An 11,835-nucleotide genomic window follows, 5' to 3' on the forward strand; every position below is an offset into this window, starting at 1 on the left:
GAGCTCAAGCTGGTGCAAAGAAATCCCCAGGCAATGATGTCCCTGTGACTTGGGCACCTGCCCCCCACATGTGCTCACACACACCTCTTGGTTCAAGTTTTGGTCCAGGGTCTTCTAACACCTTGCTGAGTTCCTTCTCCAAGTCAGTGCAGGGGGACATCCGGAGCTTACAGAGGTGCAGCTTCTGCTGAGGCTGCAGCCTCTTGATCTCCTGCTCTGGCTTCTGGTGCACCGGGGGGCTAAAACAGCCCCAGACACAGGATAAACACAACTGAGCACCCAAACCATCACTGTGTTATTATTGCAAAATGTGGAGTATATAAAATTTTCTTAAGAAATGATGTTCTTTGATGTGTGATCTTTGTATACTTTCAAGCCTAATCGACAAAAAGAGAGATTCAGTCTGTGAAACAGAGAGCAGCCAGCAAGCTGTGACATCCAGGTGTTAGAAAGACCACTTGTTCCTAGAATTGCCTTGCTAAGGTTTAGAGTTGGACAGGCTTCACTGATCTCATACCTAGGGAGAGGTTAACAAAGCTTGTGAAGGAGGACGAACCACTGATAGCGGGCACAAGGAATGCAGAATTTACGGCCTTCAAGGACATCTGGCAGAACTCCCAAAGTAAGGAAGAAACCAACAAAGCCAACTCCGCAATTGTGTTGAAATCAGCTCCAAGTCAGTAAAAGGTAATTCTGGCAGGGGCAGATCATGGCCACCAATGCACGGACCACTGACCCAAGAAACCCCCTGACCCAAAGGAAGAGAAAGACTGAGCATGTGGACTAATTAGCATGAGAAACGAGAGAATCATTAACCAATGGAAGATAGAATGCTAATTAGTAAGAGAACTATGTTATGTGTAGCCAATGAACACTAATTACTTTGTTTGCTAAAACGTATAAAAAGTTCTGATGTTTGGTGTGCTTGTTCTGTGGAATTCCACCGAGCATCCAGGCTTGTGCAACTCTGAAATAAATAATCAATGTCTCCCTCAAGTGTGTAATTATTGGCTGGTTACACACCAGGTAATGAACGCAATTTTTGTGGACAACATTACCAATGTTCCTGTCAGGAAAATCACAAACGCCAGAGGTTTATGTCCAAAAAGGAGACAGAGAAGTCCTTGAACTTTATTCGAATAAAGGGAGAGAGGCCACTGGGGCACACGCCCGCGGGCTTTTCTCTCTCGAGGTTTCTGAGGGCACGGCCTCCCTTTTATCCCAACTCCCGGCCGCACGTTGCCCTCTTCCTTTCCCGGTCGGCTGAGGCACCAGGCAGGTACAGCCTTCCCGAGCCGCCTACCACAGATCCCCCCTTGAACCTACTGTTTTACCCCAAAGCTCAGAGGTTCAGCCTCGTGCAGACCCTCGCCTGTTTCCGGAGCCAAGCTGTCCGGGCCCGGTAATGAACCTGCTGCCCAAAGTCTGCAGAGACATGAAGACCCATTTCAAAGACCTTAACACCCATCAAACTGTTTGTAAAGGCATTAGCACACATCTTTCCTCTCATTCCCATACTAAAGTCAAAGCACAGCACTGTGACAGCTACTGGGAAATTACTGAGGGAATCAACTCCATTCCAGCCGAAATAAATTGTATTATGAGGAAGGGCTGAGGGAGGGGGGTTTGTTTAGCCAGGAGAGGAGGTTCCGGGGGACTTTGTCACTCTCTACGACTCCCTGAAAAGTTGTGGTGAGGCGGGGTCAGTCTCTTTTGCTGTGCCTGCAGTGAGAGGACCAGGGGAAACGGCCTTGAGCTGAGACAGGAGAGATTCAGATTAGATCAGGGTGGTCAGGCATTGGAAGGGGCTGCCCAGGGAGGTGGTGGAGTCACCACCCCTGGGGGTGCTCAGGAGGTGTCAGGATCTGGCGCTGGGTGATGTGGTTTAGGGGTTTAAGGGTCACAGTGGGAGGACAGCTGGACTGGATGACCTCGATGATCTCAAAGGTCTCTTCCAAACTTGACAATTCTGATTCTCTGTCTGGGGTCAGTTCATAACCAGCGCCTGAGCCTGCAGCAGGCCCAGTCACAAACACCAGAATGAGCCTAAGTCTGGCTCGTTCTACCTAAATTGGTTTATTTTGGCTGTTATAAATGTATTGTGATGTTGGCTTTTTGCATGTTACTTAATGCTAGAAAAACTTTACCTAGGTTCTGTAATGTACTATATGAAATAGAATGTCTATTGCTTAGGTATTCAATTTAGAAAAGATAGGCAGAGAAAAGTCTTCACATTCCTGGAAGATCTTATCAGAGGAGAAGACCCGAAAACAAACGGAATGGAGCCAAGGAGAAGGATAAGGCTGATGGGATGATACTTAGCAACTCCAAAGAATTAATGAATTATGCATGATGATAATGAATATGCAATAAGCGATGTACTTTTAAAGACGATCTTTGGGATGTACAGGTGTGCCTTTGGATCTCTGCCAAAGCACCCGGCCGCAATACTTTTTTTTTTTTTTTTTTTTTTGCTGTTGTCTCCTAATTGTCCCTTTTATTAAACTTTTCTTAAAATTTTACAAAGAGTGAACCTCGTTTTTCACACGGCAGAACATTCCCCAGCACCTCAGGGTGGTTTAAGGGGCCCGGCCCGGCCGCGCTCGATGGCGCCGCGCCCGCGGCTCTGGCCCGCCAACCGCGGCTGGGCGGGAAGGGCGGAGGCGGACCGGCCCCACAGCCAACCCCACAGCCGGCCCCGGACCGGCCCCACAGCCGGCCCCGAGGCGGTGGTGGACCAGTCCCACACCCAATCCCACAGCCGGCCCCGAGGCAGATCCGGCCTTGCCCGGTCTCACCCCATATCCCGCTCCGGAGCAGACCCGGCTCAGCCAGTCCCACACCCGACCCCAGGCCCAGCGCCGCCATGGAGTTCGAGGAGGACTTGGGTGAGGCTTGGGGTTGGTTGGGGAGAGACGGGGAAAGCGCTCGTCGGCTGCGGGCAGGGCCCGGGCCTGACCCGCGCTATCGGGGTCTGCTCCGTCTCGGGCCGGGTTTGTTGCTCCCCTCGGGCCGGGCCCCGTCCCCTCTCGGGCCGGGTCAGTCCCCGTGCCCAGTGCCGAAGCCGGGCGGGCCCCCGCGGGCCCTCTCTCGGTGGTTCGAGCCCAGGTTGGCACAACAGGGGCAGCTGGTGCGGGTGGGGTCCGGCCTGCAGGATTTACCTGAATAAAGCGACTTTGTTTAGTTCGAGCGTGGCTTCCACCCGTGTCTCCCGGCTCAGCCGCTCCAGGCGGTTTTGGGATCCGTTTCCACGCAGTGTGGACAGGGACAGGTACAAGGATCTCCCTGCACGTGGCATTGTTGTGGTGCCTTTGGTGGTTTCAGCCGTATATAAATTGCAGCTTCTCGGTTGCCCGAGCCGCTCCTGTGCTGTTGGTGTTTGGTGCTGAGGGCTCTGCTCCTCCTCTGGTGCTCGACATCTGTCCCCTTCCCTTCATTGGCAACGTACTTGATCTTGTGCGGAGCCAGTTCCGAGAGAGAGAAGCTTTTGGAAAAACCTCTAACAAATAGTGTTTAGTCTCGTGAATTCCTTAAACGGATAGTGCTTAATCTTGTATTTACATATATCAGTGATTAATGTGCACAAGTGGGTAACTTAGCCGTGAGAATAAAGACTGTGTGCCTGATAAAATCTCAAGATACATCTTGGCCAGACCCCGTAGTTGGAATGCATTAAAGGATAAGAAACCCTCCTCGGGGGGAGGAGGGGTCGTTAGGAGGAGCATCCCCCGTGCACCCAGTGCCAAAATAAAGTAATGCTGCTTTTTAATACTAAAATTATAGTGTTAGAGAGTTTTATTTTTCACAGCGTTTTTGGTGGCAAAACCACTTGTGATTGCTCTTCAAGGGCCAGCTGGAACAGTGCAAAGCCAGGTGGGTTTTCAGCTGCTCTAATGCCCTGCCTGGGCTGTTGAGGTGAGAGGTGCTCAGAGGCAGCAGCACTGCACAGCCCAGATGGCAAAGAGGATCCTGCCTGTCCTTTTTCTTTCCAAGTGGCTTTCAGCATGAATTCTGCTCGTTGGGACTTCTGGAACAGCATTTTAACAACTGCCAGCCTGGGGCCTGATGGAGCCACACATGTGAGAGAGGAGAACAGAGGCAGCAACAGCCAGTGCCTAGACCTGGTTTAACTCCTGTCTAATCAAATCCTAAAGTGCTGAAAGCCTGGGCAACAAGAGTGGCTGAGCAGAAAGGATGGGAGCAGTCCAGGCTCCCTGGTGTGTACCCCACAGACAGACCCACAGGCAGTAGTGGGGCCTTGTGTCTCCTCCTGGCTGCCTCTCATCCTCACTGAGAATATGCATATTTATCAATATTTATATTTTAATATATTTTAAAGACAAATATTATGTATGCATGGATTCACACCGCTTCACTGTTCAGTATATTTGTTCCTCAGTGTTTTTCCTGGTTTAGTAATGCCTCAGCTCCTAAATAACTACATGATTAAAAGCTTCATTTAGAGTCTCATGCACCATGTTAGGCACACTGCTACCTCCAGAGTGTAATTCAGTTCCCTCACGTTCTGCCTCCAGCAAAACAAGCTGTTGATGGAAAAATGATTTGGTTCAGCTTCTGAAGGCTCTGGTGGGTGTGACAGGATCCCATTGATCCTCCTCCAGGAGAGCTGGAAAGTGCTGCTGGCTTTCCCTTGGAGTAAGGGTGGTTTTCTCCCTAATAAGGTAACCTAAAGAGTTATTACACTCAGTGGTACTGACTCTCCTCTGTTTTAAGTAATGTCCCAGTTATGAGAACTTCAAGTTTAATTAATTTGGTTATGCAAAGCAGGTGCCTGCCTTAATGAATGGTTTCAAACTAAGAGCAACTGGTTTAACTCCCTCAGACCACAGCCCTGATGTGGTGGTGTGGGGTTTTCCCCATTGCACTGTGGGATTCTTGCCTTTCTAACCAGGTGCTTTTCTCTGTTCTCCTGTTCTCTCAGATACGTTGGATCCAGAGAGGTTGATCCAGTGCCCATTGGTTAAACACCATCGGATCAGAGCACGGCGGTTTCCCTATCACCTGGTGAAGTGTAAGGAGGTGAGCTGGACAGGCAGTGATTGAGTGACTCTGTGCATGCAAGTGCACCCTGTGTTCCTGACAAATAGCCCTGTTTAGCCTTTATTTCATATAACTTTGTGATTTGTTTAGTAATAGTTCCAGGCACACATGAATTCACCCAAGATGGGTGTGGCTCTGTTGGAAGGAGACAGAGATCCTTCTTGGTTAGTTCAGGGAGGAGACTCCAGTCTCTTCCAGCAGCTCACAGGGAGGTCGGATTCATTTTTCCACTTTCAGCTGAAGAGAGGACTCTGTTGGAGTTCTGAGCACCCCTCTGGGCCCCTCAGAGCAGAAGTGCTTTGATGTTGCAGTTTATTCTTTAACTGCAGGGCTGGGCAGTTTTGTTTTGCCAACAGCTGTTTAATGGGCATCTGGCAGAAACTGCACATCCTGGGCTCAGCATGTTTGGGAGAGGTTTACTCCCCTCTCCATCTTTAATCAAGAATTTGATTACAAGTCATTTCATAGGACACACTTCCTCTCTTCTCCACTGTTGCCCTCATGATTTGGTTTCTTTAAACCTTCTGAGCTTTGGGTTTTTTCTGAGACTTTTGAAAACCTGATTGTCCCCTTTTTAAGTTTGCCAGTGTGTTTTTAAAACAGTCCAGCATTGCTGTGCCTTCCACTTAAGATGCAGTTGTAGGCAGTGTGTCCTGGCATCAGTACAATAAATTCATTTTGGTGGAACTGAAGCTTTAAAAATATTAATTAGCTAGTGAAAGTGGGGGCCAGAGCTAAGTGGCAAGTACCAAATATTCAAGAGGGCTGAAATTTTCTGTGTTGAGCCCCTGCACATTTTGGTAGGAGTGTGCATGTAAGCTGGGTGAACAGTGTTAGTAAGTAAACCTTTAAGCATGTTGGTTTTGTCCTGGTGTCCTGCTGAAAGGTTTACAGAATTTCTCTGCCTTTGTGCCCACTTAGTTAAAATATATCTGAAGGGTTTAGATTTGCCTGATGTCTCTCCCCTATTGGTTTGAAAATGGTTTCATTTGTGCTTTAAGCCATGCAGTCGTATCAGCAGCACTACAGGGAACTGTAGGGAGTTTGCTGAGGGTCTGTTTCACTTCAGTCAAGGGTGGCTCAGTGTCTGTGATTTGTGTCTGGAAGTTCATTTCCCCTTTTGTTTTTAGTGATTGTCTGATCAATACGTTGCAATTTCTTGTTTATTATTGTATTTTTTAAAGCAACACCACAAATATCCCAGTGTTTTTTGCCTTTTTATCAACAAGAGATAAGTGAACTTGAGAGATGTGGCACATAATTTTGGTTTTCCCTTGTCTAGAGCAACCCTGAAATTGCAAAGAAATTGGCCACGTGCCCCTTCAACGCTCGTCACCTGGTTCCTCAGGCTGACCTCAGTGACCACATCACAAAGTGCAACGACAAAGCCTTCATGGAGCAAGATGTGGGTAAGAGAACCCCTGTGCTCCCAGGTGTCAGTGCACCCTGGGGACATAGGTCTCCTCTCGTGAGGATGGATCATGGAATAACCCAAAAGTGGGAGGCAAAATGTTGTCTGTAGTTTTGTGTGACACAACAGCTTCAGGAAAACTTGATCTCATTTGCTTGGCTTTATTGGGCATTTTCTTGAGAATATGGCAGGTGCTCTGGGTAGGCCTTGCACGTATTTTGTTACCGGGCTTGTTGAATAGAAAGGTTGTACCCAACACCATGCAGGAAGTGCCTCTGGAAGGAGGGGTGGGATGCATTAATGGCCACAAGGATGGGCCACTCCTCTTGCAGAGCTGATCTCCCTTTAACTCTTGCACACCACAGAGCACACAGTTTTTTCTCTTCTGTAGAGGTGCACAGGCAGTGATGCCTGCAACCATGTCAGCAAGTTTCCTCTTCACTCCAGCATTCCTGCTCAAAGTTCCAGGGAGCAGAGTCTTCTCTTTTTCATTGAAAAAGGCAAATTTGAAGTTGCTGGATTTCAGCTGTCCCCAACCTGTTTGCATCGGGCAGGGCTTCCTCTGAAGCCCAGAGATGTTTTACAGCTTGAGCCAAAGTGTTCAAGGGATTTAAGGACTGCTGGTCACTGTGTTTTCTCTCTTCCTGAAGTGAGCCGGTCCTGTGAGCCCCCGAAGGAGCAGTTGAATAATGGGAGCACATGGCAGGCACCTCCATGTGATGAAGACTGGGAAACAGGTGAGGAACTTCCCCATCTGCTGCCTTCTCCCTGGCCATGTCCTCCAGCTCCTCTTGGGACAGTGTGAGGCCAGGGGTGCTGTTCACTCAGGGCTGCCTTGTAAGACACTTTGCTTATGCTTGTTCCTAAGAACATGGATCTCTCCCCCCAGCAGGCTTGGCTTGGTATAGAGAACAATCCAAAATGCGTGCCAGAATGAGGATGGGGAGAGATTTCCAAGCATCCCTTCATCCCATATGAGCTTTTGTACCTTATGTGCAGTGACAGCAATGGAAACATGTTCCTCAGTGGAGCAGACACATTCATCATAGGTCAGCTTTTCCTCCCTCTTGAGCATGTGAAAATATGACAGAGATACAGATCATAGAATTACAGAATCCCTGAATGGTTTGGCTTGGGTAGAACCTTAAAGTTCATCTCATTCCATGGGCAGCGACACCTTCCACTATCCCAGGTGGCTCCCAGCCCTGTCCAACCTGACCTTGGACACTTCAGGGATCCAGGGGCAGCCCCAGCTTCTCTGGGCACCCTGTGCCAGGGCCTCCCCACCCTCACAGGGAGAATTCCTGCCCAGTATCCCATCTAACCCTGCCCTCTGGAAGTGGGGAGCCATTTAAGCCACTGATCTGATGGTGGTTTCTGGGGTTTCTTAGTTCTGAGCCACAACATCTGCTTTCTTTCACAGAGCTGCTGGAGGGATCTGAGTCTCCTTTTGTGTGGGGCGTGATCAACTCTGCCATAAACAGGTAGGGAATGCAAGTTTGATTCTTTACACCAGTGTTTGTTTAAACAAATATTGCAGCCTTCTCTCAGCCTCACCTTGATGGCTGCACAGGAGCTGCCTTTGCTGCTGTACAACCCTGGGAAGAGAGATGCTGCTGGTGCAGTGTGACCTGCTTCCTCATGTGGCCTGGACCAGAGAAGGAAACCCTCAGGAGCACAGATACTGCTCCTGTATGCCTGTGGCAGGCTGCTCTTCCTGCCCATGGCCTGTGTTCAGGGACTGATGGATGTCTGGACAATGTGCAGGGGAGAAAGGTGGTCACACCTCGTGATCCCTGTGACTCCTTGGGAGATCCCTTGTGAGCTCCTGCCTCCTGGGGCATGGCAGATGTGCTGGAGTTGGGCCCTGTGTCAGCAGAATCCTCCCGTTGTGCCTCTTCCAAATTATGGTCACAGTTTGGGGCAGGGGGAGTGAGGAGCTCAGTGCCCAGCTGTGAACTGGAAGGGGCTGCCCTGGCTGGTTTCACTGATTGTGGGCTGGCTACAGGATGTGATGGCACCACCAGAGCTGCCCAAGGTGTTTTAAGGTTTATCTAATGGGTTCATTCAGGGTTCAGCAACACTCCTGCCCATGGCAGCTCCAAGTTCTGTGTGAGCTCTTCCACAGGGGCTGACAGCAGCACTGCCTGGTTCCACCTGTAAGACTCTTTAAAAGATCTTTTAGTGTTCAGAGCACATCCAGCTCTCCTCAGCACCACCACTACCATGGTGGCACAGCACCATCCCCCAGGGCCCTGCTGCAGTAAAATGCATGAATGTGAGCCAGTGCATTTGCCAGAAGTAACCAAAGTCATTTAATTCCAGCACCATCAGTCACCGGAACGACTCCCTGCCCTCAGAGATGCGGCTCCCCGGGACCTTCCCGTACACCGTGTCTGCAGGACCGTGAGTACTGAGCATGGGGCTGTGGCACTGTCAGTCCAGAGCTGGGGACAGCTCCTAAAATCTCTGGCTGCAGCAGCACTTTGTGGCTCCCACTGCACGGACAGGAGGGGTTGTATTGAGCACTTGCTTCTTGAGAGCAGCTTCTGAGGGAATCTGCTGCTCAGATCATCCGCTTTGTCCATCCTTTGAAGCCTCTTCTATTCTTTTCTTGCTCCATTCCTGTGGCCCAGGTTAGGCAGAGCTGCATCCTGGCCACATTGGCTCGGTCTTGCTAACCAGGCCCTTCCACAGCATCCCCATTACCCCTTTCACCCAACATCCTCCCCCTGACTTAAACCAAATTGTTTCTTTGCTTTCTGCTCTGTTCACTGTCAGGCCCAGCTAAATCAGAGCTGGGGTGAAATGGGCTCCTTAAACCAGCACCACTGGGAGAAGAAGCCATCAAATTCCATCTGGGGGAGGGATGGAGCTCCCCATGGGAAAGCGTCTAATGCTGAAATCAAAGACTATTGTTTGTCTTTAGCAGCAAAGCAACAGCTTGAAGATGCTTTGAGGAATGACTGTCCTGATTCCCACTGGGAGCAACTAAACCTGGTGCTCTCAGGGCACTGCAGACACAGCTCCTGCACAGACAGGGACTGTGCAATTGCCACAGTGTTGAGCTGAATCTGCCAAACCAAACTGAAATGTTAGTTGTAGACAGGCCTTGTTGCCAAGGGGACAAGTGCTGCCTCTGCAGAGGCCACTGTCCCTTGGGGCAGTGGGAGAAGTTGTTGTATCTTTGTCCATCTCAAGCAAAAATTATATCTTTTCCTTTTCAGAATTCGGAGTATTAGTTCCTCCCCCTGGAACTTGGTTTTGCCCCAGCAGTAAGTGTCTCCCTGTTTTGGACAGGAGAGCTCCTGCAGATGACAGACACGCTCTGGACCTGATGGGAGGACTCCTTTACACTTGGCTTTTGTTGCATTATGTGTTTTCTTGCAACATTTGAATATGTGGAACTGTCCTTGGTTGCCAGATGTTTCCCCCAAGCAGTTGTTTTAGAAGTTACCCTCACCTTTACTTGGTGAATTTTGTTACTGTTCTTGAAAAAATAGACTGATAAATTTACAGACTCAGAAACCTTCCCTGCCCAGCCCTGGATCCTGATAACTCCCCGTGAACAGGAAAAACACAGGAATTGGCAAGACTCTGTTGTTTAACTTGTCAAATGGCAGGTGATGAATTGTGAGGCTGTTCTGTGTGCTCCAGAGACTGGGAAACAGCAAGAGACCCTTCAGAAGGCTTTTAAGGAGTGGGGGACTGAGGGAGGGATTTTAAGCAGGGGAAGCAGGGTCTGATTAGGTTTCTAATTAGAGAAGAGACAGTGGGAAACAGAACAGTTTGGGGGGCTGAAAATACCCCCCAGAATCTTGTCCCTTCACTTGATGCTTTAAAACAAGTGTGTGCATGTGGAGGTGCCCCTTGGGAGCTGGGTGCTCATGGTCAGTGCTAACTGTGAACAGCAGATGCAGGAATGGGAGGGGGAATGTCCTGCAGGAATGGCAGATTTGGGAGAGTTCAGGCCTGGCATAGCAGAAACTGTTACAGTCCCATTTCAGTAGAAGTCAGGAACCACCCAACAGTTACTTCCAGGAATTTCTACCATATGCCTTAAGCATCTTGTTCTCAGGAAGCCTGGAGGGATTATGGAACTTCTGCTGGACATTTGGGAGAAGTTTTGGCTATTTGCTGGGGAGCTGCCGCAAACTCCCTGCCACTGAGGCTTCAGGAGTTGTGTTTGAGGGCCTGTTACAGCCTGGAGAGCACAAAGTGCTGAGTTTCTCCAGGCTGTCAAGAGGCTGAGATTAAAATCATCTAGAGCAGCCAAACTTAAAAGTATTTTTTCTGTGCATGCATTTTTTGTTTCTAGCTTGTTGGAGTCTGACTGGACTCTGAGTTTGTCCACTCAGAGTGTGGAGAATGTTCAGGTTGGGTTTTAAACTGTGTTGTCATTTACAGAGACTGTCTTGAGAGCATTCTGACCTTAACTTTTGCAGCTTCACACCTTCAGCCTTGCCTTTGTCACCTTAGGCCTTACCTTTGCCTCCTGTGTGTGAGGGGCTTCCCCAGGCAGACCTTAACAGAGAATCCTCTGCAATCACAACTCCAAACAGGGGAAGTTTCAGGAGGACACTGAAGTGCTCGTCTAGTTTCCATTAGAGTTTTGCAGTTTTCTAATGCTTAAAACATGTTTGAGAGCTCTCAGGTACCTGTTCTGTATTGGGGGAGGGGAGGAAGGGAGTAGGAATGGTTTAAATCAGTAAAAATATGTGTTTAGGCCTGAAAATGTTAAGATCAAGCAGTAAATTTCTAAACATGCAAAGTACAAAATGGGATCCAAATACACAACCATAAACAATTAAGAAGCCAGACATGGTGTTTGTCTAGAAAGAGATTAATGCCTTCATATTGTCCTCTAAAAACTGGATTCCCACCATCTGTATACTACCACTAGAAAGTAATACATGTTGACTGGAATGTGCAAAATTAGGATTCTTTTAAAATTCTGTCAATTTATGTCAAGGTTCTTGTTGGCAGTTTAGAATAAAAATGATGTAAATGCCCTACAACTGCTTTTCTTTGAAGTCAGCCAGTGCTGACATGAAGTTCTCCTTTCCACCTTCATTTATTTTTTGTCACTTGGGATGAAAGTGGTGACAAACACCAGCTGTGATTGTTTCTGGTTTGACAGCAGCAGCTCATTTGCAGGTTTTGTGGGCCAGAGCACTACAATTTTACAGGTAAATGCCATAATTGGGCTCCATTAGCCTGAGCTCTTTTAACTGGCAGTGGGTGAAAGCTGCTCCTCGCTGAGGCTCTTATGTGTCTGCAGTCTGGAGGAGGAGAGCTCCTCCACGTTATTAACACTGGGAGGAACATTATTCCCCCAGTCTGGGGTGAATCCAGTACCCCGG

The 11,835-nt window shown here is 48.8% G+C and overlaps 1 protein-coding gene across 1 annotated transcript; it reads left to right on the forward strand.

Moving 5' to 3' along the window:
- Positions 1 to 2,661: 2,661 nt before the first annotated feature.
- On the forward strand, positions 2,662 to 11,487 carry LOC116438947 (gametocyte-specific factor 1-like). Its single transcript, XM_032097972.1, has 7 exons — positions 2,662 to 2,888; positions 4,943 to 5,040; positions 6,344 to 6,470; positions 7,123 to 7,209; positions 7,896 to 7,956; positions 8,798 to 8,878; positions 9,700 to 11,487. The coding sequence occupies exons 1-7, from the start codon at positions 2,867 to 2,869 to the stop codon at positions 9,749 to 9,751; spliced, it is 528 nt and encodes a 175-aa protein (XP_031953863.1). The 5' UTR covers positions 2,662 to 2,866; the 3' UTR covers positions 9,752 to 11,487.
- The last annotated feature ends 348 nt before the right edge of the window (positions 11,488 to 11,835 follow it).

The sequence above is a fragment of the Corvus moneduloides genome, unplaced genomic scaffold, assembly GCF_009650955.1.
Source record: "Corvus moneduloides isolate bCorMon1 unplaced genomic scaffold, bCorMon1.pri scaffold_63_arrow_ctg1, whole genome shotgun sequence".
NCBI classification, from domain to species: Eukaryota; Metazoa; Chordata; class Aves; order Passeriformes; family Corvidae; genus Corvus; species Corvus moneduloides.